This window comes from Marmota marmota, unplaced genomic scaffold (assembly GCF_001458135.2).
Source record: "Marmota marmota marmota unplaced genomic scaffold, marMar, whole genome shotgun sequence".
Lineage (NCBI taxonomy): Eukaryota > Metazoa > Chordata > Mammalia > Rodentia > Sciuridae > Marmota > Marmota marmota.
In genome coordinates, this window is record NW_026000241.1 from 11,610,745 (window position 1) to 11,637,295 (window position 26,551).

Here is a 26,551-nt window from a genome sequence, read left to right on the forward strand (position 1 = left end):
GGGGAGGGTCCTCCGGGGCCCGGGGGCCGTGGGTCAGGCAGGGACTGTCCTGCCTAAGCCCTTAGCTCGTGGCGGGCCCTGGCAGCCGGTCCTCACGCCCTTTTCCTTTGGGAAGGATGGTGCGCATTTAATGCGGGTGGCGCGGAGCCAGGCGAGGTGCCTGGAGCGGCCCTGGGCCGCCGGCGCTGCCTTTAAAGGCAATACCTGGGCAGGCCTGCAGCTGACCCCGAGTCCCTTGGGCTCAATAGGACACCAACCGAGAAATCAGTGGTAAGAGCCTGCTGTGGCCTGACTGACAGTGCCAGTGTAGCCATGATGGAGGCACCCCAGTGGGCTCATGTGTAGAAACCCGTCTCCTGGTCACTGACCAGACTTCATTGCTATTAAAGTATGGGACCCTCATCCGGAGCCCTGCAGCAGGTGGTGAGCAACCGGTGTCCACTTACTTTATGCCAGCCAGCTCTCAGAGCTTACTCTTAGGAGAAATGGCCCCGCATGGGAAAAGAGGACTTAAGCTTTATGGAGTGAGCTTGATTAGAGTTCAGTAGCTAAGAGCACAGACAGACCAGGGTTCGTTCACCAAATGTTTATGGTTACATGTGCTGAACATTAAAAAGTTGGCTCATTTACTAGCTGTGTGCCCTTTACCAACTCATTTATCCTGTCTGATCCTGTTTGTTTTTTTTTTTTTTCCTCTGTAAAATTGGGATGGAATACCTTCATCACAAGGTTGCTGTGAGGATTAAATGAATCCTCAAGCAAGTTTTCAGCCCTGGATCTGGAATAGTGTGAGTGCACAGCCAATGTCGGCAGCCATGTTTGCTAACGATAGAGTGTTAGAGGTGAGATTGGGACCCAGGTTTGTTTTTACTGGAACTAGTTGCCATGGATCTTGGAAGTTTTCCAATTCATCTTTTCACATTACAGATGAGGGCTCTGAATCCCAGGTGGTGGCAGAGTCAGGAAAGAACTTAAGTTCCCTCCCTGCATCCTTAGAGAGGCTAGCATGTCAGAGCTTGAGTGTTGAGTCCCTGTGGGAGGAGAGGAGGGAAGAGTGGAGATCCTCAGCAGAGAAAAGGAAGAGTACTTGTTACTGGGTCATGGTGGCCATATGAGCATCCTGATCATCTCAGTGTGTTGGGATATCAGGGCAGCTTCGTGTGTTTCTAACTGGCCTTCTGCTTGGCAAGTGCTTGCTTTGAGCCTTGCTTCAGAAAATAGCAGTAATAGGCTGGGTGCAGTGACTCACATCTGTAATCCCAGCAACTCAGAAGGCTGAGGCAGGAGGATCACAGACAAGTTCAAGGCCAGTGTCTGCAACTTAGTGAGACCCTGTCTCCAAATAAAATTTTAAAAGGGACTGGAGGTATATTCTACTGAATGTTAAGTTTTTTTTTCCTCTGTAAAATTTTCTGGTAAGAAAATTAAATTACAAAATGCCTCATTCCCCAAGAGGCCTCATCTATCTCAGCTTGCTTGTCAGAGGGTATACTCTCCTCCAGGATCTGCTGATCATATAATTCCCAGGGTTTTTCAAATTGGATGACATAATGTTGTGAAAGGAAGAATCCAGAGATATCATCCTGGGCTTTGGAAGCAGACTTGGATTCAAATCCCAAGCCCCCCGCCCCCTTAATAGGAACATCCTTCCTTGAGTGTGAAATGGAATTAATAACACCTCCTTTAGGTGGTGTGTAGTAGGGGGTCATTGAGATCTTCCATGTAAAGTGCTTAGCTTGGCATAGAGTAAGAGCCAGTAAATAGGAATTGTTATATTACTATTATTGTTAATATGATGAGAATAATTGTCAGGTACTGTGCTTTGCTTGTGTTGTCTCTTTGAATTCACAAAGCCAGAACCTCCTTGTGAAGTGAGTATAATTGGGTCTGTTTTCCAGAGCAGGAAGTGGAGGCCTTGTAGGGTTTGAGGTTTGGCCTGTCACGTAGCTAAGTGACAGGTGAGGAACTCAGAAGCTGGCATCTCCAGTCCCAGAACGGGTACCATTTAATCCTTCTGTTCCTCTGCCTGTGTTTTTTGCCATTCTTGAAGCCAATCTGATCCGGGGCAGCCTCCAGTGCTGCAGCAGGGGTCTCCTGGCACCACTTGCAGAGCCCTGCAGCCTGGCTGCTCCTGTGTTTCCTCCTGCTGATGGATGAGTGGCGACAGCCAAGGAGGGCATCCCCTCGGTGAGTTCAGGAGGAGGGGTTAGGAGGAGGCAAACCCTGTGGCCTCTCATCACAGAGACACAGGGTGGGTGTGGCTGCAGTCTGGCTGGGACCTGGAAGGCTTGGTTATGAGAAGAATACCCTTGTTTTGCTGCTGGGACATGTCAGAGCTGCATGGTTTGTCTCTGGGCTGATCTCTGTTTTGAGAAGAAGGCAGCTCTTGAGCATTGGGTATGAGAGAAGGACTCAAGAGCCAGCTGGCCATCATTTTCATTCTCGCTGCCTGTAAGACCTCACACTACCTCTCAAAACCTCTTTGGTGAAATAAAAGAGTTGGAGAAAATCATTTCTAAGGGCTCTTTTAGCTCTAAAAAGCGGTGGTTTTGTAATTGTATATTGATGCTGTAACCATCTCAGCACAGCACCAGGGCACAGCAGCTGGGACAATTATCACCCCGGTGTGTTGCCTAGACTCTCCTTGGGGTGAGAGAATGGCCACAGCTCCTTAAGCCACCTGCCACAGCCTGGTACTCTCGCTGCCTGGCTGGATGGGGAGTAATTACAGCAAGAAGCCTTGGGTTGCTAAGCTACCATCTATGGCCTGTGGATCTGTGTTTCCAGAGCCATCCACACCTACTCTGCCCTTGAGTAATAAAAGCTTACTGCTCTGAGTTCTGTCCTGCTTCTCAGCCACTGATTGTTCCTTCAAGTCTGAAGGACAGATGAACACACTTCTGAAGAACAAGGCGAAGATGCCTAAAGTCAGAGGCAGGTCCTAATCCTGGTGCCTCTGAGACCTTAAGCAAGTACTTAACCCTACTAAGCCTCAGTTTTCTATTATCAAAAGAAAATAGAGGGCTGGTGAGATAGTTCAGTGATAAAGCTCTTGGCTAGAATGTGCAAGATCCTGGGTTTGGTCCCCAGCACCCTCCAAAATAAATAAATTAACTAATTTAAAATTTAAAAAGAGAAAAAGAAAGTGGGGGAGAAATATTTGTACCTGCATTGGAAGGCTTTTGTGAGGCTTAAATGAAATAGGGCATGAAGAGGGCCTAGGATAGTGTCTCAAACATACTAGATGCTCAATAAAATTAAATAGTGGTAGAATTGATATTCCTCCCTGCCACAGAGGCCAGCAGTTTCTTTTCCTTAGCTCTCCTAGACAGGGAACAAGCTTTCCATTTTTTTTTGGCTTCCCATATCTTCACTGGTGCCTAGCTAGTGCCCAGCATCTAAAAGTCAGATTTTTCACTCTGCCACTTGGGACTGTTGGTACAGTCTTATGCTGTTTTGGTCTTTTTTTTTTTTTTTGCTTCTGTGACTGAAGGATCTGACCAGAACAACTGTAAGGAAGAAAAGTTTGAGGGCTCATGGTTTCAGAGGTCTTAGTACATAGAAGGCCAGTTTCATTCCTCGGGGCTCGAGGTGAGGCTGAACATCAGGCAGGAGAAGGTGGCAGGGGGAAGCAGCTCACATCAGGAAACAGAGAAACTCTACTCTCCAGATACAAATATATACCCAAAGCTATGCCCCAGTCCTTACCCTACCACTTCAGTTAATCCCATCAGGGATTAACTCAGGTTAAGGCTAAGGCTGTAACCCAATCATTTCTCCTCCAAAATTTTCTTGCATTGTCTCTCATGTAAGCTTTTGGAGGACATTTCCTATCCAAACCATAACATATGCCAAGAGTTTGTTTCTTTTCTCCATCTTGCAAAACATAGAAGAGGTCCCTTCCTCTATTGAACACAATAAAAATTACCTGGAAGTTTTATTAAAATGTTCTTGGGACCTACTCTCAGAGAGACTCTGATTCAGTAGGTCCATATTTCTAGTATCCCGGGTCATGCAGATACTGCCAGTCTTGTTTAGGAGGATCCCATGACCAGCACTTCTCTCCCCTGTGCAGAAGCCCTGGCAGTTTGATCTTGTTTTGCTGGGCCATTTCCAAGCAGGGGATCACTGGCCCTGCCCTGCTCAAACAGCCCTAACCTTGGAGTTGTGCTGCCTGCCCATGGCTTCTCTCTGTAGTCGCTGGAGCAGCCCTCATGGCTATGCTGGAGCAGGGCAGGGTATGGGAGTTAGTGAACCTGCATTCCATGCTTATGCTTAGATGCCCATATCACATGTGTCACCCTCAAGCACATGCAAGTCCTCACAGATAGAAAGGGTTGTACCCCATCCCTTTGGAGCAGCCTCACTCTTGTCACCCAGCCCCTCAGAGGCTTGAAGAATGCTGTGGGTCTAGAGGCTTCCTTTCTCCAGGGAATCTTCCCTCCTCCTCTGAACAGTCTATATAGTGCAGGTTTCTTGATCTTTCCTCATCCTGGCTGCCCCAAGGTGAGTCTCTCAGAAAGAGCCACATAGAGCAGGTTGTCTGAATGGTTAAGTGGGTAGGCTGATTCCTGACAAAAATGCATACTCTGAACTCGATCATAAGGAAACATCAAGGCAAACCCAAATTGAGGAACATACTAGAAAATAACCATCTTTGACTTAAAAATTGCCAAGGTCATAAAAGTCACAGAAAGACTGAGACACCTGCCCCAGATTAGAGGGGACCAGAAAGACATTGTGGATGTCATGCCTCGTCCTTGATTGGATTCTGTACCACAAAATAGAGACCACAGATTAATAATAGTATGACAATATTAATTTCCTGAATATTCTTGTTCTTTAGAAGTGCTCAGAGTATTAAGGGCTAAAGAGGCAAGATGTCTCCAACTTATTTTTTAATGGTTCAGAGAGTTTGTAGAGAGAGACTACTAGAACAGTGTGTCAAATTAGCAGTTGGTGAATGTGGGTAAGAGTGTGGGAGGTTTTTTTTTGGCACTGTACGTGCAACTTTTTGGTATGTTTGAAATTCTTTCCAAATGGAAAGGAAGAAAAGATTGCAGACACTCTAGCCAGCCTGCTTGGGTTCTTGTGTAAACTTGAACAGCTTTCTGACCTCTCTGAGCCTTGGTTTTACCAACCATACGGTAAAGATTGTCATTGTAAAACACAGAACCCTGCTTCTCGAGCCTGGCCAGTGGATACTAGCCACTAGCTATGATTGTATCATCATTGTTAGGAAAGGGAGGAGTCAAGGGTGACACCATGGTGATGAGACCAACGGAAATCCCAAACTGAGGCCTGTCACCTCCCTCCACTCAACATTGCTGGGCTCCAGGCTCCCTGATCATCTGGCAGGGACTATTGGTCATCTGGCCACAACAAAGCTTTACCCTACAGGGGGCTTCAAGTGATCAGGTGAGCCCATCAGGCTCCATTGGAGAAACCCAGGTCTCCAGGCAGCTTCATCTCTTGCTGTCCATGGTCCTGCCCAGGCCTGTCTCCCAGCCTGGGCTCCCAGGTTCTACCTGTCTGCTCATTGAACTGCACATAGCTTTGGGCCTGGCTGTCACTATCTAGGGTGGAGAAGGACCCCCATGGCATGGAGGCCTCATGACTTACTGGGCAGATAGGAGAACTAGGCACAGCAGTGACCACAAAGGACAGATTTATATAGTCATTTCCAACCAGACACCTTCAAAACATTGCTCAAAGCTCATGCACCCTCTCTCCAGGTAGCCTCTCTGGACAGTTTTGTGCTAGAACTCTGTGTATTATGTACTTCTTTAAATTTCTTTGTGGCCGCCTTACGCCTTCTTATAGAGGGTGTCTTCTTCAGTTCTCCCTCTTGCACAAGGCCCTTGCATTCTGTGTGCATAGGGTTAGGGTCTGAGCTTTCCCTGTACAAAATTGTTTTCTGTTTTGTGTTGTTTTAACTTGTAGTTTTGCTTTGAAGACTTGGCACAATGGGTTCTATGACACCTAGGTGAACCCCATGATAGGCTGTCTTCTTTCTCTTCCCATCTCTTTATGTGACCTGTAGTGCTGCCCTGTGACTCCAGAGAGGACAATACAGACAGATTTAGCTTCCAGTTGACCCACATGTGTCAAGTAAAAGCTAGATGATACGACAGACTGTGTGGTGAGCAGAAGTTTGCATCATTCCAAAGTGGAACACTGGTGAGAGGGACAAAGGCCACAGCAGGGAGGCTGGGCTCACCTCCAGCTCAGCAGAGCCTCCTGCCTCCTGCGCAAGCCTGGGCTTATCCTCAGGAAGACTGACATCACCCTTCAGCAGAGTCATGGGCCTGAATTCCACTAGGGCTTTCCCCTTGAAAGGCATTCCAAACCCATTCTGTCTCCAGCTTGGAGTTTGCTTTGCTCTTTAATCTAAAGCAAGGAGGGCTGGAGATGTAGCTCAGTGGTAGAGTACTTGCCTAGCATGTGTGAGGCCCTGGGTTCTATCCCTAGCACTGAAGAAAAACAACTAAGTAAACTAAAGCAAGGAGGTATTATCCTTGTTAAGGTTTACAGGTACCACTCAGAAGCTGTCGACATTTTGCCAAAGGATAAATACATTTGCTAAAAAATCTGATCTCTGGTACATGTGCAAGTTTATCAACAGCATCCGATTAATGTTTAATTGTGGTACACGTGTTGTTACTACATCTTCCATGTATGCAGTTTATTTGAGGGCTCATGGTTTCAGTTCTGTTACCCAACTTCTGGTAACAGAGTGAGGGGAAGGTGTGAGAGACCATCCTAAGGGCAGACCCAAATTAGTGAAAGTCATTGGCTCCTTATGAACTCAGCGTATGCGACACATCCATGCAGAACCCAAAGCTTCCGTAGTTTAGTACTTGTATATTCAGGCTGCATTTAGGATAAAATCACTTTGCAGTGACAAAATAAGATTCTGTCATTTTCAATTATAAGCCCTTTAAAGTCTAATTGCTATAATATTAATAAAACTATGCCAGTTCCCCGTCTGGACTGGACCTACTGGGTTGTCTGCAAGCCTGGGTCTGACAGGTGCTGGCAGAACCCATTCTCTCGCCTTAGTCCCTGTGCCTGCATGAGTGACCAGTGAACAGCTGTTCCTGTCAGACAAGCAGCTGGGGACCAGGTGCAGGATGCAGGGCCAGCAGGAGTGGGTTTGCCTTAGACTAGCGCTCACAGACAACACACCTGTTTTTACCAGCAGCAGTGAGGCCTGCAGCCCAGTCCTTGGGCCTGAAGGTGGTCTCCACTCCATTTGTATACTTGTTGGAAGTTACAGATTAGGATATTTCACATTTTAAATGGATTTCTGGCTTCTCTGGGAAAATCTGGACAGTATTATTATAGACTAAAATATGATACCCCCATAAAAATTCATATGTTGAACCCCTAAGCCCAACTTATTGTATTTGGACGTGAGCCCTTTAAGGAGGTCATAAGGCCAGAGCCCCAGTGTGGTTGAACTGGTGTCCTTAGAAGAAAGAGGGAAAGGCTCCAGAGAGATCTCTTTTCCATGCACACACACAGAAGGGGTGATGTGAAGTCATAGCAGAACAGCTTAGGTATCCACAGAACAAGGAGGAAAAGCCTTACCAGAAAGCAACCCTGCCAGCACCTTGATCTTAGACTTCCAGCCTCCAGCACTATGAGAGAATAAACTGTTGTTATTTAAGCCACCCAACCTGTGGTGTTTCATTATGGACACCCAAGCCCACTGATACAAGTAGGTCCCACCAGGCTGCTTTCCTACCAGGCCTGCATCAACCTGCTCTTTAACCTAGGTGCCCAGTCTCAAGGTCACATGACCACTCAGCTTTTCTTTCCCTGTTGGCTCCTGACCCTAGTAAGAAGCATGAGTTTACAACCCCTCTTCTAGCCAGGGATTCCAGGGGCTTTTACCCTGGATCAAAAGTTGAGGCCCATGTGGGCTTTTCTGTGCCTGGGTCTGGCCAGAGCACTCCAGAAGTGGACTCTGCACCCAGTGCTGGTTGACCAGCCTCAGCTGCAGGCAAGCAGCCCCACCCCACTGTCCAGCTTGCATTGTGTCTGACAGATGTGGCAGCATTATTGGCACTGTGCTGCAGCACGTCTTAGGACAGATGGGTCCTAGAAAGGAGGATTCACTTAGTCTAGGGGAATCTGATAATATTCAGCTGCTCTGGGAGCTGAGTACAGTGGGTTATGGGGTAGGGGTGAGTTGGCAGTATCCTCTTTCTGCCTCAGTTTCTAAGCAGCTTTTTAAAGCATGATTTTAAGATCTTGTTTATTTCTTGTGTTTTTTCCCCCAAGAGAAAGGAAAACAATCCTTGCTGTGTTATGCTGTATCCTGGCTAAGCCACTAAGCTCTTTGTTCCTCATGCCACTTGGATCCTAAATCTGGTGCCTGAGGTGGAGGAGGCTGGGAATGGTAAGAATGGTGACCATTAGAATACCCTGCACTGCTTTTACCATGGAGCATTGAGAAGATGAGGTCCCAAGTGGTGCCTGGGCTGTCAAGTTTTGCACAATACTTAGGATCCATATCCAAATCCTGATTTCAGTCCATACAGACTAAGGAATCTGGACAAGTTTATTTAGCTTCTCCCAGCCTCTGTCAAATGGGGTAATAGAAATAGTGTCTGTCTTTTAATATTGTTTTGAGGATTAAATGAGGAAATGAATATATTGTTTTTAGTATACTGTCTGGGACATAATATATTAGAGGTGGTGGTTCTGATTACTTTGTGTTGCAAACTGCTCAGGCTGGGAGGAGTTTTTTCTGCACCATCGTAACAGGAAAAGGTCAAGAAGTCATTGAGAGACTGAGCAAACCTGGAAGTCTATAATAGTGTGCCCTCATCCACAAAGCAATTGGGGGTCCAGTCCCTTTAGGAATTGATTTGAAGCTATATGGCTGGTTTGGTTCTTATTTTCCTTTTATTATTAATTTTAGAAACACTAATGGCAAAACAATTTTGGCAGTTAATGAGTGCTGAGACCTGCGTTAGAGTCTTTCCATTCCTTAACCTCATTTAGTCCTTGGAACACCCTAAGGAGGTGATTATTCCCATTGTACAGATGAGGAAGTGAAGGAACCAGCCCAGATCATAAGGCCACTTTACCCCTGAGTCTGAAGGCAGGCAGCTGTGTGTAAGGTCTGTGGCCAGGGAAGAACCCCCTGCCTGCCACCTTTGGGGTTAGAACTTGAATCTGCATGTAGCCTTCTGTGTGCCCTGGTGCCTGCTCTTAGCCCAGACCAAAGTGCACTGAGGTGTTGGAGCCTAAGCAGACTGTCTATACCCACCTGACGGTGGTCCTCCTCAAGGGAGCATTATGGAAGCACTGTGGTACATCGAAGCAGGGGAGGGGTCGTCAGATGAGGAGTTGGGCTGGCCCCACTGAAGACGGAACACCATAGCCTGCGTGATAGAGGGCTCTCCTGATGTCTGTGGCCCACCTTGGCCCCAGCAGCTCAGGTGCTCTCTTCATTACTGCTCCACAGCACGTATTCCTTTCCTATCTGACAGCTGGGTCATATCAGGTATTAACAGTGGCCTTGCATCTCCTCTGTCACAGTGAGAACCTTGAGGACAGGGATGTCATTGTTCGTTTTCGTATCTTTGGCACATACTCTAATTTAGGCCAGTACAGAACCTCATTCCTCCATTCTGTTCTTGTCTTCCTAAGTTTCTGGGCTCAGTTTCGCAGAAAAATATATACTGTTTACTCCGCTCCCTTAGCTTCTCATCAGTGGGAATCGGGATGGCTTGCCCTGGCCCTCACACTGTGCTGCCCGTTGGGGTAGGTACAGCCATGCTGGCTGACATCATTCTGCTTGGCTGGTAGCTGTGCCATGCTGGTTATTAAATAAGTTCAGAGTCATGCATATCCACACTGACTGATGCCTGTTGTCAGGACGACGAAGGTAGCAATCTAAAAACCTTTGCCATGTGAGACTCATGGGCACGGCTTTCCACCACGTGCCACAGATCCAGGCCCCAGCAGATGTTTTCAGAAGAGATTTCTTTTGGGGACCTCTTCAGAGCTTGGCTCCTTGCTGGAAAATGGAAGATGGGAACTCAGGCACATGCCTGTTTGGTGTCCTGATATCCTTAAAGGGAATTTGTGCTCTGACTCAGCCATAGGCATCGAGTCCTTCCCCTGCTCCTTACCTCTCCTGGAAGGAGGTGCCACTGCAATAGACCAGGCTTTGTCTGGAACAAAGTAACACAGCAGGAAACATGAGACAAGGGAGGTCTGGCTGTGATTTTCAGACTCCTACCCTCCTAGGTCCCCCATCAGGGGTGGGAGAGGTTTTCTGAAAACAACACAGTTGAAGCCGTTGATGTATCTCCCAAGTCCAGTGGGGGAGATCTTTGCCATGTAACGAGTCTATTTCCAAAGAAGACAGTTTTACATTCTTACCCCCAAGCAGAGAAGGTACCACTGAGGCCATTTCTAGTGAAGAATGGAATCCATATTTGACTTTATTTAAGTATCTATTAAGTATTTCAGGAATAGAATCAAGATTTGCATTTGTCCTTTTGAGCATCTCTTCACCCCCAGCCAGGCTTGCTTTGAAATAGCCTCCAACGTGAGACGTCATTGGGAAAGGCAGCAGGGACCCCTGACCTCCTTTTCTCACTTTGTACCTCCTGCCTGGTAAAGACAAGTCCCCTCAGCCAGCAGACAGGACTAAGGAGAATCCTTGGGCAAAACAATTACATCTCTTGCATGTAGGGTAAAATGGGAAATTTGAGTTATTTTTTTAAGTCCTGAACAGTTAAAAAAAAAAAAATGGATGTGGAGTCCATTTTGCATAGGCAGATTTTTTTTTTTTTTNATTAGCAGTTGGTGAATGTGGGTAAGAGTGTGGGAGGTTTTTTTTTGGCACTGTACGTGCAACTTTTTGGTATGTTTTGACTTTTTTTGCTGGGGAGGTGTGTTTACTGGGGATTAAGCCCAGGGATAGTAATTACTGAGCCATATCCCCAGCCCTTTCTTTATATTTTATTTTTAGACAGGATCTTGCCAAATTGCTCAGGGCCTTGCCAAGTTGCTGAGGCTGGCTTTGAACTTGGAGTCCTCCTGCCTCAGCCTCTCAAGCTGCTGGGATTACAGGTATGCGCCACTGCACCCAGCTTGGTGTTCACTTTTATGTTCAGCTGTCCTGGCCAGGGCAAGGTTGGCAAACTTTGTTATAGCACCTTTCATGGCCTTGCCTAAACAGGAAAGGGACTGTCAGACTTTTCTTTTCCTCTGCATGGAACGGCCCATGTCAAAGACAACTCCATCCCATCCAGATCCCGTCCCACTGCAGCCCTGGGATGGATTTTTGAAGCCCAGAAGCAATTGTGTCTTTTGCTCCTAACAGACTACCAGACCTTTGTGCTCATCTACAGATCAGGGGTAGGTGTGGTGGCACACACCTATAATCCCAGCTACTCAGGAGGCTAAGGAGAATCACAAGTTCAAGGCCAGCCTGGGCAGTTTAGCAAGACTCTGTCTTAAAATTAAAAAAAAAAAAAGTGCTAGGGATGTAGCTCAGTAGATTGCCAGGGGGAGAGCACCCCTGGGTTCAGTGTTTCAATCCCCAGTACCACCAGGAAAAAAAGAACCAGCATAGGTTTTCAGAAGGAGCCTCATGACTGACCATGACTGGATTCCTCTCTACAGCCCTCAGCTCTAACAGGTAGCACTGGTAAATGTGTGGAGTTGGGTCCTGGACTGTGGACATGCAGCCCAGCCTCAAGCCTCCCTCTGGGTGAGAAATGGAGATAAAGTGAACTGCCCTGCTGAGCAGCAGTGTGGTGAGGCGTGTGTGTGTGTGTGTGTGTGTGTGTGTTTCTCCCCAGGTGTGCACGAAGCTCCTTACATATACAGTAGCTGGCATATCTACAGTCAGATGTGGCAGCTACTGTATAGGGTGGATACGGCCCCACTGCTCAGAAGTGATTTCATTGGGAGAGGGGATGAAAGGCAGCAGGTGAGGGGCAGGCTCTGCTTTTGAGCTTTCGAGGGTTCAGAGGAAGCATGTGAAGAAAAATGAGCTTCTTTTTTTGGAGTGGGAGGGAGGTCCCTGTCACTGCAGAGCAAGGTTCTTTGTGATCTGGCCCCTGCACCTGTTACAGCAGAACCAGATGAAAAAGTGGGCATGAAGGCCTTCAGTCAATGAGTTCTTGCACTCTGTCACTGTTGCCATGGGGAGGCTCCTGGCTCTTGGCTCCTGGAGTTGCCTTGAACGATTAGTCAAACAGCAGGACCAAATAGCATCTGTTGGATCAGCCCAACCACACTCCAGTCCTGCAGAAGGCAGCTGCTTGGCCCCAGGTCCCTCTCAGTCTCCAAGGCCAAGGATGGCAATCTAAGTTCTCTCTCAAGGTCCTTGCCTCCCTGCCCTGTTGTCACCGAGTCTAGCAGCCTCTCCAGGCTCTGGTAACCTCAGGAGCAGTGAAAACTGGCCTGGAGAAAGGGAACATCATTGGGCCTGTTGCCCAGTAAGCAGCTTGGCCCAGTTATTTTCACCATTTTGAATTTTCTTCCTAGAGAACTCTGTACTTATTATCCAGGAGCACTTTGATGCAGTGATGGGGAGAGGCCCGTTTATCTTCTTTAGGGCTGGGGATCTGATTACTGTACTGTTTGCTTCCATCTGTTATCTTTTGCCTGATCCTTCAGTTCTGCTGGCTTACATAGGCTGCAGTGACTTGATGGGGGTAGGGACACTCAGGGGTGTGGGAAAGACTGGAAGGACTTTCTGGTGACCATTGACTGCCCAAGTGCTTGTTGCCTTCCTGCTTATACCTTGGCTATGTTACAGCAGGTCCATGTGTCCCTGCAGTGCTGAAATACAAGCACATCTGTGCTATTTAGGATTTCAAAACTGATCCTCAAACAAGGATTCAAATGCAGGTGGATTTTTTACTAGGTCCCAATAAGCAACAGGAGCATGGGGAAGTGAGATAAGGAAGGAAAGCAGTCGGAATGTGTGGATTGGGACAACTGGAGCTTCCCTGTGTTGGTGAAGCCTGGGAGCCAATGGAGAACAGCCTCAAGCTGTCCCACCTGGGGAGGAGGGGCGTGGGGTGTTTGTGCCCCAAGTCCCATCGTCACACAGCAGCACAGGCTGCCTGCTTCGCAAATTGTGAAGTTGGTTGAAGCCCAGGCAATCCAACCCTCAGAGCCCACTCTGTTTCTAGCAAAATGTTCATTTCTCCATCACCAGGAAAGCTTTCTTCCTGTTCCTCACCTCCTGCCCTTGGAATGGGTAACTCAGGAACCTCAAGTGCCCAGTCTTGATCTGTCCTGCCTTCTGACAACACCATGCTGGTGGAGCCTGAGGGTGGGGTAGGGGACTTAGCATCTAATGTAAAAACCTCTTCCACTGTCCAGCCGTGACTCAGAGACTGGTCTTTGCTACCCCACCCCAGGTTTCCAGATGCCGTGAGCTTCGCCCCATGGCCCTGAGCTCAGTTATTGGCTGGGCTTGGCCACAGCACACACAGCCAGCCAGGTTCAGAGGAGGCCCCTGCCCCACATTTCCATCTGCTCCCAAGCCTACCCTGGACCATAGGGATACCCAGGAGAGGGGCAGATGGGCAGAACAAGTACAGAGAGGTCGGGAGTACCCAGGGCCTGGGGGGTCCGTTCAGGCTGGAGGTGGGTCTTCCCTTTCTACTTTCCTCGTTTTGCTGAGGGTCTTGCTTTCTGATATTCCATGAGTGTGGCCGTTTTAGCTTTAGCTTCTGTTGGAAGCCGTTCTTGTCTCTAATCAGAGCAAAATATGTGTCAGCTTGGGCTACATGCAACTGCCTCTTATCTTTCTAGGTAGGATTTTATTTTTTCTAAATATTAATTTCTTGTCTCACCACCAGAATCCTCATCATTTTTAATAATGATTCATTTAAGGATTGCTTCCTTTTAACCTCTCTCTTATGTTAACCCATCTCTTACATACAGAAGGGGGCCATGTAAAAAACCCCATTATCGTTTTCCACAGTGAGTATCCTCCTGCCAGTTTCTGCCCGTGTCTTCTTTTTGTGCTGGAGTATTTTAAAACACATACATATCACTTCAGCTAAAGAGACCCACGTTCTTGGGTTTCTTTAGTCATCTGACCGTTTTTATAACTTTTTATTTTGCAACAATTTTAGACTTGCAGAAAAGTTATAAAAACCAGTCACCCAGCTTCCCCCAGGTGAACCTGTTACATGGTCATCAGTAGAATGATCAGAAACAAGACATTCACACAACGTGGTAACTAAACCACAGACCTTATTCATATTCTGCCCGTTGTCCCCCTCAGGTCCTGTTTCATGGTCCAGGATGCAAACTAGGATCCCACATTGATTTTTGTGGCTCAGTCTCCTTGGTCTGCTCCCTGGGACAGCCCCTCGAGGTCTTCCCTTATTTTTCATGACCTTACTGCTGTTGAAAGAACTGAGCAGTTAGTTATTCAGTAGACCTTCCCTTGATTTGTGTTTAATATTTTCTCTGTGAACTGGCCAAGGTTCCACACTGGGAAATACAGATTGAAGTGGGTAGTTTGGGCAGAAAACTGCAGAAGTGAGGTCCCCTTTTCACTGCATCGTGTTGGGGCTTATGATGTCAGTGTGTTCTGGCTGGCGATATTGACTTTGATTGCTTGGTTCCGGGGATGTCTGCCAGGCCTTGCTCCTATAGTCTCCATTTTTACCTTTGTAAGTAACATGTCTCTCGTGGGGGGATACTTTGAGACTATGCAAATATCCTATTTCTCTTTATACTTTCACCCACTAATTTTAGCATCTATCAGCAGATCTTTTCGGCAACAGTCATTACTGTGCTATCTGCCAAATGGTGACTTTTCTATTTCTATCATTGCTTTTACATTTATTAATTAGAATCCTAAAAGGAAGATCTGTCTCTTCTTTTCATTCAATTATTCATATCAATATTGACTCATGGATATTTATAGTATTCCACGGGTTATAACTCATTACTATTACTTTTTAATTTTGTTACTCAGATTATCTCAGATTTCTCTACTGGGAATTCTTTTAGGTTGGCTCCTGTATCTTTTGCTGTGTCCCCACTGTTTGGAGCACTTTCTTAGATTCTGGCACTATGTGTATGTTAAATCAGCTTTTTGTCACTGTGACAAAATACCTCAGAAAAACAACTTTAAGGAGGAAAGATTTATTTTGGCTCATGGTTCCAGGGGTTTTAGTCTGGTCACTTGGCTCCATGGTTTCTGGATCCCTGGTAAGGCAGAACATCATGGCAGTTGGGGGTAGCTGTGTGGTAAAGCAAAGTCAAAGTTGCTCACCTGATGGTGGCCAAAAGCAGAGGAATAGAAAAAGGAAGGGGCTGGGGTCAAGATATAGTTCCCAAAGGCCCATCCCTAAAGAGCCACTTCCTTCAAGTGGCCCTACTCCTACAGTTTTCACTACCTCCCTAACAGTCCATTCAACTATGAATCTACACATGGACTAATCTCTATTAATGAGTTTGCTTTTCCAAGCTCATCTGTACCTCCCTTTCCCTCCCTTGGAATCAGCCACTTCCTCAAGGGGCCCTGGTTCCTTGTAGCAGAAAAAGGTGTTTCGAGATCGACACTGGATATGGTTGTGCTCATTACTACTGTGGTGTTCTTGCTTTCAGGCTCTCCCAGGGGACAGAACTAGGGACTGTCCGTAGGATAGTATGTGATCACAGGTGTCCTAGCTGTCCTTCTGCTCATTTTCTTCCTTGTCATTCTGTCCGAGTCTTCAATTCCTTGGACCATATTTGAGCTAAGGACTTCAAAGTGCTCTCTCACATCCTGGTGAGACTTTCTCTTCCCTGACTTTGCATTTCCCTGCTTACCCCTTTTTTTGTACCTTCTCTTATTTTCTGTTTTCCTCTCCTGAGCTTAAGGGTGGATGAGCTCTTTCCTTGTGTCCACTGCTGGTTCCTGGCTGCTCCAGCTGAGATCACATCTTAGTACAGCGTCTCTCTCTTCTGAGCAGGCTTGATACTCTCCAGGTCGTGGTGGCAGTAAGGAGAGCTGGTTCTTGTGGCAGGACCATGGACACTGATCAAAACTGGTCATACATCAGCAGTTTAATGTGGTTCAGATCCATAGTAATAGTTCTTGGCTTAGTGGGACTGGATGGAGAATTTGCAGATGAGGATGTGTATATTTGAAAAAGCACAGGCAGTGGCATGATTTTACATCAGGAAACAGATAAACAGGTATAGGTACAGATAGAAAATACCAACATCAGCTTGATAAAATCCCCTCGTCCTCAGGGGCAGATGTTAAAGAAGAGACTCCCTTGTTACTGAGTCTCTCAGGGAAAGATGTAGACCAATTTGAGGCATGAAGTGTGTGTGTGTGTGTGTGTGTGTGTGTGTTTAACCAGTGGGTACATGGGTTTGAAAAGATTAGGAAATACTGAAGTTTAAGTCAATTTCTCACCCTCAGGGTACCTGGGCTTGTAGAAACCCTCCCCTGAAGATGAACAGGACTGACCAAAAGGTCAAAACTCTTCCAAGAGGGTACCTGTGGCACCCTAGCCTCCCACCTCCTGGCTGGACCAGAAGTTCCCTGCCCTGCATCCCCTCCATGCAGAGTGGGACCCACCAGGCCCTCTGCTCCCTCTTCTGTGTCCACAGCCTAACTCCCAGGCCATCTTCTCCCTTGCCAAGAGGGAGACACACTGAGCCCGTAAGCTCCTAATTAGCTTCTCTGCCTCTAGGCTGCTCTGCTCGAAGATCTATAATAGCTTCCTATTGCCAAGTTCAAGTGCCTTGAGCTGGGACCCAGCCTTTGACATTGCTCTTAGCTGACTCTTCTAAGCTTCTGTCCACTGCTTCATTGTGATCTCTTCCAATCCTGATTGGACTGTTGGTCTCCCTCTTCCTTTCCACCCTTGAGATCATATTCCTGTGTTCCTCCTGAGAGCTCCAGGAAACTGCCAAACCAGGACTCTTACTCAAGGAGTCAGGCACTTGCTGCCTGTAGGGTTCCCTGGAGCCACCTGCTACCTGCACCATGACACTCAAGTTGCCCTAGTCTTCCCTACCAGCAGACGGCACCCTGGTGGGAAACTACAGCTCCTCTCTGGCCCACCATTCATTTTCATTTCTCATGCAAAAGTTTCTTAGGGAGAGGGCTTCATTTACCCACTTTAGAAGGGTCACAGGGAAACCCATGCCAAGTAATTCCCCCTTGCATTTGCTGCACGCTGTACACTACATTTGCAGAGATGCTCCCTTGGTACCAGTCACAATGCTCTTTTCTGTGAGATGCCAAAGCCCCATCGCAGCCTGGCTTTAAGAACAGTAAGAAGAGTTACCTCTCACAGCAGGAAGGCCAGAGGTGGGGCTGGGGATGTCCCCAGGGTCCACTGTGTCTCTCCTGCTGTTCCATTCTGGGCATTCTTTGTCCCCAAGTCAGTTTCCATATGGTCAGCAGGTGGCTGTCAACAGCCACAGGACAATACCTTCTTTGTTCTTTTCATGGGTGGGAATATGGACCATGACTCCTTCCCCTTGGTCCTAGTCTGGCAGTGTACCACACTGGGGTCCACATCTGGCTCCGGGAGCATGCCCTGTGCTGGAGCCGTGTCTGGAGCTACAAAGTCGTGGATTCTCTGAGTCTCGTGGGGAGCGAGGGAGGGGTGGCTGTCTGCAAACACAGGGTTGTGTTAGGAAAGGGAGGATATGGAGTGGATGCTGGGTGGATCAGCAGTGTCTTCAAGGTTGCTGATTAGTGTCCTTGACCTGGGTGCCCAAGAGGCAGAGGGTCACCTCTGACCTGCACCCAACGTGCTACAGTCAGCACAGCCAGTGACATTTGCTGTCTGCTCTCTGCCTCCGTCTTCTTTGGAAAGAATCTTCTTAGGGTTTAAATCCTTTGTTTCCAATGATGGTGATGCAAAGTGACAGTTTCTGCCTCAGCACTGATCAGCTTTTGCTCGAAATCAGATGAAGGCAGCCAAGTGTGTCCAAACTATTTCGAAGTGCCAAATTCTCTGCAGCCCTTTATTAACCATGAAGGTGCCTCAAAACCTCTCTCTCTCCTCCCTGTTATATACTTCACTTGTTAGGTGGAACCTAACTGAATGAAATTGCTATTTTTGCACATCAAAATTGGCCCAAGTATTCATGCATTCATGTTTCAACCTGTATATGAATCCTGACCTCCTCCACAGCCCTGGGAGGAGGGTGCTGTTCCACTTATTTTTACTGTCAAGAAACCAGAGATCAGAGGAAAAGGCCACCCAGTAGGTCAGGGAGCTGGAGTTTGAACGAGTCATGTGGCTTTTTATCTTCAAGCTTCCCCAGACAGCACACACCCTCTTCTGGGGGCTGCCTGCCACCAGGAGTGCACCAGGAGGTCAGTCTGCTGGTTTGGGACCCCATGTGATAACTGATTGATTAGTGGGCCTTTAGGTTTGCTCTTTCAGAGACTTGGCTATCTGTTAAACTAATTTGTGGAGTCGGCTCCTTGAGACATGTTCTGATGGTCCCTGGCCAAGCCAGGGTGGAAGAGATGGCACAGTGCTGGCAAGGGGAGGACTCCAGAGGAATCTCAGAGCAAGCTTCAGGGACTGGAGCAGACCTGCTCTCCATGGCGGAGAGGTGCCCAAGACTGTTCAGAGGACCCAGTGCCCACCTCCTCCTTGTGGCATGGGGCTGGGCTGGAGGCCTGGATTTGTGCCACTGCCTAGTGGCAACAGGTGTACCTCCTCACTGTAATCCCCTTGAGGTGTCATGGACCCTAGGCCCCCGCCCCAATGGTGATGACACCTCCCTCCAGTCAGAGGTCAGTGGAAGCCAGCTGAGGAAACTCAAAAGTCATGACACGCTTCACATCCACCTGGCTAGGGTTGGCAGAGGCCAGGTAGGGATCCTGGACTTCAGTCCCCATTCAAAGAAGAGTCCATGTCACCCTTCCTCCAGCAGCACAGCTTTAGCAGAAGCCTGCTAAAATGGAATACTTAAATAAGATCCAGAGTATCATCACATGAGACTTCCAATGTCCAAAGAAGTCTCAGAAAAGAAATAAGATATAAAAAACTAAATGCATATTTGAAAACTAAAATATACAGCAACCAAACATTTTAAATTATTGGGTGGACTCAGTGAGGCATGGCAATGACAGAAAAGAATCAGTGAACATCAAAGGCAGAACGACAAAATACCCAATCAAGCCACACATGGTGGTCCACACACCTGGAATCCCAGCAAATGGGAAGCCGGAGGAAGAGGATCACAATTTCAAAGCCAACCTCAGCAACTTTGTATTTTCTACTTTAAGAAAAATCTTACCAAGCCTGGGTTGTAGCTCAGTGGTAGAGCACCCCCGGGGTTCAATACCCAGTACTGCAAAAAAAAGAAAAAAAATGGAATTCAAGAATTCAGACAGGGCTGGGGTTGTGGCTCAGCGGTAGAGCACTTGCCTCGCAAGTGCAAGACCCTGAGTTCGATCCTCAGCACCACATACAAAAAAATAAAAAATAAGCAAGTGAAATAAAGGTGTTATTTCAACTACAACTAAAAAAAAATCATTAAAAAACAAACAAAAAATAATTCATTCAGAGGAACAGAGAAAACATACTGAGCCTCAAAGGTCTATGGGACCATAAATTTTGTAATCTGTCAGTGTGATTGGAGACCTAGAAGAGCAGTGTGAGACTGAAAAAAAAGTATCCAAAGAAATCATAGCTGAAAATTCCCCAAATTTGTTGACAGAAACCTACAGATTCAAGAATCTGGTGAACCCCAAACAGAATAAACCCAAGGAAAGACATGCTGACGCTCCATAATCAAAATTCTGAAGACAGAGAAAAAAAAAATCTGAAGAGCAGCAAGAGGCAAATAGTACTTGACCTCTAGAGGAAAAGCAACTCAAATGACAGCCACTTAACCCGCAATCAAGGAGACCAGAGGAAGTTGTTTATCACTTTTCAAATGTTGCAAGAAAAGATTTGTCACCCTCCCACCCGCCCCCTCCCAAATTTATACCCAGAGAAAATGTCTTAGGAGGAAGGTGAAAGACATTTTCATTTGAAGGAAAAACCAAAGGAACTTGTGGCCAGATCTGCCTGAAGAGAATGGCTAGCGAAAGTTCAAAAGAGAGAATATAGTGACCGAAGGACAACGAGAACGTCAGAAATGAAGAAAGAAACGCAGAAGTAAAAATGGATAAATGTAACAGACTATTCTATTCCTCTTGAGGAAATTATATTTAACAAAAATTGTTACATTGTCCAGTATGGGTTCAGATGTGTGTAGAGGAATCCTTACTGTCGTTACATGATAAAGAGGGGAGAATAAACTGGATGGAGGTAGCATTTCTGTATTCACTCAAAAGGCAAAATGTGGAACTAGCAGATTGGCAAGTTCGTATGTAAAATGTAAGACCTTGGAGAAAGCACCACAAATTTTACCAAGAGGTATCCTCAGAAACACGGTAGATGGTAGACAAGTCAAAATGGAATCCAATTAGTGCATAAGAAGGTAGGAAAAGAGAACAACAATGTGGTTGCCTAAACCACACGCCAGACCTACTGAATCGGGACTTCTAGGTTGGTGCCACGATTATGGATTTTAGCATATGTCCCTGGGATCCTGGTAATTAGCAGTTTGAGAACCTCTGGTGTAGACTAGTATTTTTTAAACAGTAAGTGGCCAAACCTATTAGTACGTTGTAAAATCAATTAAGATGATCATGGCCAGCCTTTTTTTTTTTTTTTTAAGAATAAGAAAAAAATACTGGAGTGCATTACACTTGAGATTGGTGGGGGTGCAGGTGGGGGGCATTCTATAACAGATTTGTGTGTGTGCTCAATCCTTGAATGAGGGTAGGTCAGAAGAGATCGTCCCTCAGGAATGTCCTTCAATCAGTGCTGGACAGGAGCTGATAGACACACATCTCAGCTTTCCCCAAGCAGAGGCCAGCTCATCAGCGTACCCTGTGTTGGTTCACCGCCTTTCTCTGTCTCACTTCCTACTCACCTACAAGTATTTCTCAGGATAATTTCTCAAACTATTTGGATTCAAATCCTTCTCTGCCTCTGCCTCTGCCTCTTAGGGAACCTAACCAAAGACACTTTTTCTTTCTGGGTAAGATTGCACTTTGATTCTTTTGGATGTCACAAGGTAGACATTGCATCAGAAGGTAGCTGCAAGGGAATAAAGGGGCGGATAGAGCCTCCCCAGGGAAGTGGCAGTGCATACCACCCATGCTGTTCCTGTGTTGCTGAGGGTGAGCTGCTTCAACCGTCTGAATAGTCCTGATCCCCAGGTCAGGTGTAATACTCTTTCAGTGTCACAAAAAAAGGAGAGTGAATGCCCACCCCAGCCAAGCTTCTCTATAGGTGTGGGGACCTCATTATGCAAAACATTGGTCAGTGGTGACACCCAGATATATTCTTTTGTCAGACCACAGAGGAGGGTGAGTTACTACCCATTCTCCAGAATTCTGAAAACCAGCAGGAGTGATTTCTAAGGGAGCTTTAAGCAGGAGCAGACATTGCCTGATCTTTTCCCTGTGTGTCCACGCACGTGTCTCTCAGAAGGGGTTTTGGTGTGCAGCCTAGGAACAGTGCTCACGGGGCTTCAGTGCCATTTGTTCTCCTGGTGAGGAGCATTATTACCTGACATCTAGGAGTGTCAGGCCACTCCAGGGCATTTTCTCTATGGCCTGCCAATCACACAGACCTTGGTTAACTTTGGCCACGGCAGTGTTTTGTAAACAGCCCCAGAATTTCAATGACATGATAATAAGTACTGCTTGCCCTGATGTCCACATGTTGCCTGATTGGATTCGGCTGATGGCGCTGCTGATCTTGGCTGGGCTCACTCAGGCCTCTGGGGGCCTACTGAGCAGGTCCAGGCATGAGTAGAGTAGCTCTGCTACACACTTCTTATTCCTTTGGAGCCATTAAGTTAGCCTGAACACACAGCAGTGTAAAGAAGCCAAGTATAAAGAGGCCAAGGCAGTCCCAGCACCTTCTGCAACCTTTCATTAGATTCTGCCTACTAACATCTCACTGGCCAGGTCCAAGATCAGGTGCAAACACGCCTATTGTACCTGCGGGAGCCATGGGCTGGAGTGGCTCTTGAACAACAGTCTATTGTTGCAGCTACCCATGTTCACAGTGATTACAAAGACCCAGTGCTATAGCAGGCATACAAAGCCTAGTGCAGTGCCTGGCACATAGTGGGAGCTTGTCATGACTCTGGACTGACTGCGTCAACTCCTTTTCCTTTCTCTACCCTATAGGCTTTCCTGATCCTTGGGGCACCCACAGGGATGGGTGAGGCCCACCTGACCTGTGACACCTCCCAGCAGCCATCATCTCACTAGGGCCCCACAGTGGCATTAGGATGCACCTCTCAGCGGTGTTCAATGCCCTCCTGGTGTCCGTGCTGGCCGCAGTCCTCTGGAAGCATGTGCGGCTACGTGAGCATGCGGCTACTCTGGAAGAGGAGCTGGCCCTGGGCCAGCAGGACCCAGAGCCAACGCTGGCCCTGAGGATCGACTACCCAAAGGCTCTGCAGATCCTGATGGAGGGCGGCACCCACATGGTGTGCACGGGCCGCACACACACCGACCGCATCTGCCGCTTCAAGTGGCTCTGCTACTCCAACGAGGCCGAGGAGTTCATCTTCTTCCACGGCAACACCTCCGTCATGCTGCCCAACCTGGGCTCTCGGCGCTTCCAGCCCGCCCTGTTGGACCTGTCCACCGTGGAGGACCACAACACCCAGTACTTCAACTTCGTGGAGCTGCCCGCCGCCGCCCTGCGCTTCATGCCCAAACCGGTGTTCGTGCCCGACGTGGCCCTCATTGCCAACCGCTTCAACCCCGACAACCTCATGCATGTCTTCCACGATGACCTGCTGCCCCTCTTCTACACCCTGCAGCAGTTTCCCGGCCTGGCCCAGGAGGCCCGGCTCTTCTTCATGGAGGGCTGGGGCGAGGGGGCACACTTTGACCTGTACAAGCTCCTCAGCCCCAAGCAGCCACTCCTGCGGACCCAGCTGAAGACCCTGGGCCGGCTGCTGTGCTTCTCCCATGCTTTTGTGGGCCTTTCCAAGATCACTACCTGGTACCAGTATGGCTTTGTCCAGCCCCAGGGCCCAAAGGCCAACATCCTCGTCTCTGGCAACGAGATCCGCCAGTTTGCACAGTTCATGATGGAGAAGCTGAATGTGAGCCATGCCGGGGCCGCCCTGGGAGAGGAGTACATCCTGGTCTTCAGCCGCACCCAGAACAGACTCATCCTGAATGAAGCAGAGCTGCTGCTGGCGCTGGCACAGGAGTTCCAGATGAAGACGGTGACAGTGTCCCTGGAGGACCACACCTTTGCAGATGTTGTGCGGCTGGTCAGCAACGCCTCCATGCTGGTCAGCATGCATGGAGCCCAGCTGGTCACCGCCCTCTTCCTGCCCCGGGGGGCCACTGTGGTTGAGCTCTTCCCATATGCTGTCAATCCTGAACACTACACCCCCTATAAGACGCTGGCCACGCTGCCCGGCATGGACCTCCAGTATGTCGCCTGGCGGAACGTGATGCCAGAGAATACAGTCACACACCCTGAGCGGCCCTGGGACCAGGGGGGCATCACCCACCTGGACCGGGCCGAGCAGGCCCGTATCCTGCAGAGCCGTGAGGTCCCCCGGCATCTCTGTTGCCGGAACCCTGAGTGGCTCTTCCGAATCTACCAGGACACCAAGGTGGATGTCTCTTCCCTCATGCAGACCATACGGCGTGTGGTGAAGGGCCAGCCAGGGCCACGAAAGCAGAAGTGGACAGTGGGCCTGTACCCAGGCAAGGTGCGGGAGGCGCGATGCCAGGCATCGGTGCAGGGCGCCTCCGAGGCTCGCCTCACTGTTTCCTGGCAGATCCCCTGGAACCTCAAGTACCTGAAGGTGAGGGAGGTGAAGTACGAGGTGTGGCTGCAGGAGCAGGGGGAGAACACCTACGTGCCTTACATCCTGGCCCTGCAGAACCACACCTTCACCGAGAACATCAAGCCCTTCACGACCTACCTGGTGTGGGTCCGCTGCATCTTCAACAAGATCCTCCTCGGACCTTTTGCAGACGTCCTGGTGTGCAGCACGTAGCAAGCAGGCCACTGCCAGGCCCCAGGGAGGGTGGCTTCTCCAGCTCTGTGCCCTGAGCCCGCTGATCCTGCTGTGGCAATGTCTAGGGTTGACTTGTTTATTTATTGGGCAGGCCTGTGTCCCTGTGTCGTCTTATCGCACCTGGGTGTGGTGTTCCCAGGGCTCCTCTTTGTGCTAGAGAGGTGGGCCCCACCCCCTTCTGCTGGCCTGATCATCCATACCCTGGAGAATTCCTTAGTGGGCAGGAGGGGAAGGAGGAAGGACAGTAAGAATCCTAGGGAACCGCTTTGGCTAAGTGATCTTCTAGGTCCTTTGGGTTTTGTCCAGCCTTCTGGGGACTGAGTAACCACCGAGTTGTAGGTTGGGTGGTCCATCAGCTTCATTGCCATGAAATTCACCTGCAGCCCAGTGAAGGGTGTTTGGAACAGTCATTAAATGATTATAAACATCTTGGTCACGTCTTTTCATTGAGTAGTAGGAAGGGGGTTGGTAGTCCTTCAATCCTGATTGTCAACCAAGGAGATGTGGCAGTGGGCACATCTGAGCAGTGAGCAGGCTGGAGAGAGCTCATCTGCCTAGCTGGATTCATGCCACCTGTATTGTGTATGTGGGATAAAGCCCAGAAGTAGGTGGGAGAGGACGGCGATGAGGATGAGCATGGCCACCAGGAGTTTGTCTTAGACTCAAAACCTGGGTAGACGTAGCTGGCGTCAGTTCTGATAGGATGGAGGTCAGTTCACTCATCAGGGTGTGGCAAGCAGTTTTCTTCCTGTGGAGTATCCTCACCTTAGTCCACTGTGCCCCAGGTGACCACTCAAGTGTGAGGATACCAGGTCCACCCCAGAAGCCCCCTAGGAGCCAGTACAGTGTCCACAACCGACAGCCGTAGATCCCAGGGTTCCTCAGTGGACGTGCTCGGTTCTGAGTGTGATCGCCCTGAGGGAAGCCTCATGCAACAGTGGCCCACCAGATACCAGCTTCTCATCTTTCCAGTCTAGCTGTGGTTTTTAATCCCCTTTCCCCCATCAGTAGTTTTGCCCAACACTGCACCCGATATTCCTCTGGCTTCCATGGGAACCGACTGGACCACCAACCCAAGATCAGATTCCACTTGAGAGAAGACACTTTAGTCCTTTATTGGCGAGGAGCCCCTGCTGTAGGTCAGACTTTCATGAAAGCAGTGGGGGAAGGAAAGGGTGGTGGGCAAGGAAGTGGATCCCCCCCCAGGCGGTAGCTCAGTGTCTCCCAGGCTGGTCAGGAGCCCCCAAGCCAAAGCTGTCCATTAGCTGGGCATCCCTGCCACACTAGTCCCCGCCTGAGAGGTGCTGTGGGAAGGCTGGCTTCGGTGCCAGTACAGCAGCAGCCAGGCTGTCCACCTATCACCTCCACAGCAGGAGATCCAAGGGGCGTATTTTCATTGTTGCCATGTGCCTTCATAACATTCCCTTCACCCTGCACATCTTTCTCCCTAACTATAGCCCCCATCTGCCACCACCATAAATTGCCATGTGAGTCCACACATCATGACTCAACCCTAAACCAGAAGTCTCAGATCCTGCGAGGGGGTGGGGGGAACAACCACCTGGAAAACCATTTGGCCACTTCTACAACTGCTGAGCACTTAACTACCCCAGGTCTCAGCTGTTTCATTTCTAGGCAGAAACCCAAAAGGAATGACAGCTTATGACACCCAAAAGATACGTACAAAATGCTCACAGCTCCACTCTTGACAGTCAGCCACTAAATGACCCAAGAACCATCACAGGTATATTCATCAAATGGACACAGCAGTTTGAAAATAAAAGAATGAAATGTGGGTGAATGCAAGAACTTGGATCTCACAGACATGATGTCGAGCGGAAGAAACCAGAAACCTCCCCCAAAGCATGTACTGTGTGACTATTCCTATGAAGTCCTTAGGAAGGGAACCATGGCCAGAGAAGTCAGAATTGTGGTTTCCAGGAAGAGGGTAAAGACTAGGAATGGACACAGGAAACGGGAGGCTGGAAGCATCTTGATCCAAGTGGTGGTTGCACCGTGAGAGTCCACGGAAGCTCTCTTTGAGCTTAAGGTTAGTGCCCTATACGCACTTCCTGCACCACATAGGTTTTATACCTTGATTAAAAAGAAAACCTCTCAGCTTAGGGCCAGCTCTCCTGAAAACCCCCATCTGTGTCTCCTCCAGCTCCCCAGATAACTCAGCCTTTCATGCAATTGACCTCCAACCCTGCAACCCAACCACAGCCTCCCAGGAGGCTTCTTGGTGCCCACAAAGGCTTGCTCCTTGGCTGGGAGCTCAGCGAATGTTCATTGGTTCAATGAGTGAAGGGATTTCTGCCTAAGTCTAAAACTGTTTTTATAAGTTTGGGATACTGCTTTATGTGAAACTTGATGGCATTGTTTCTTTTATTTATTTGTATATAAACAATTAACAGAAAAGGTCTACAGACTCATTCCTTCTTGGACA

At 48.4% G+C, this 26,551-nt stretch overlaps 1 protein-coding gene across 2 annotated transcripts; it reads left to right on the forward strand.

Annotated features, from left to right (window-relative positions):
• Positions 1-67: 67 nt before the first annotated feature.
• Pomgnt2 (protein O-linked mannose N-acetylglucosaminyltransferase 2 (beta 1,4-)) lies at positions 68-24,534 on the forward strand. Of its 2 annotated transcripts, none has more exons than XM_048794706.1 (2): positions 68-270; positions 22,238-24,534. In XM_048794706.1, exon 2 carries the CDS (start codon positions 22,342-22,344, stop codon positions 24,082-24,084), a length of 1,743 nt encoding a protein of 580 aa, XP_048650663.1. In that variant the 5' UTR covers positions 68-270; positions 22,238-22,341; the 3' UTR covers positions 24,085-24,534. The 2 variants fall into 2 exon arrangements, with proteins under 2 accessions (XP_048650663.1, XP_015344898.1); XM_015489412.2 differs by lacking the exon at positions 68-270 and adding an exon at positions 1,659-2,187.
• The last annotated feature ends 2,017 nt before the right edge of the window (positions 24,535-26,551 follow it).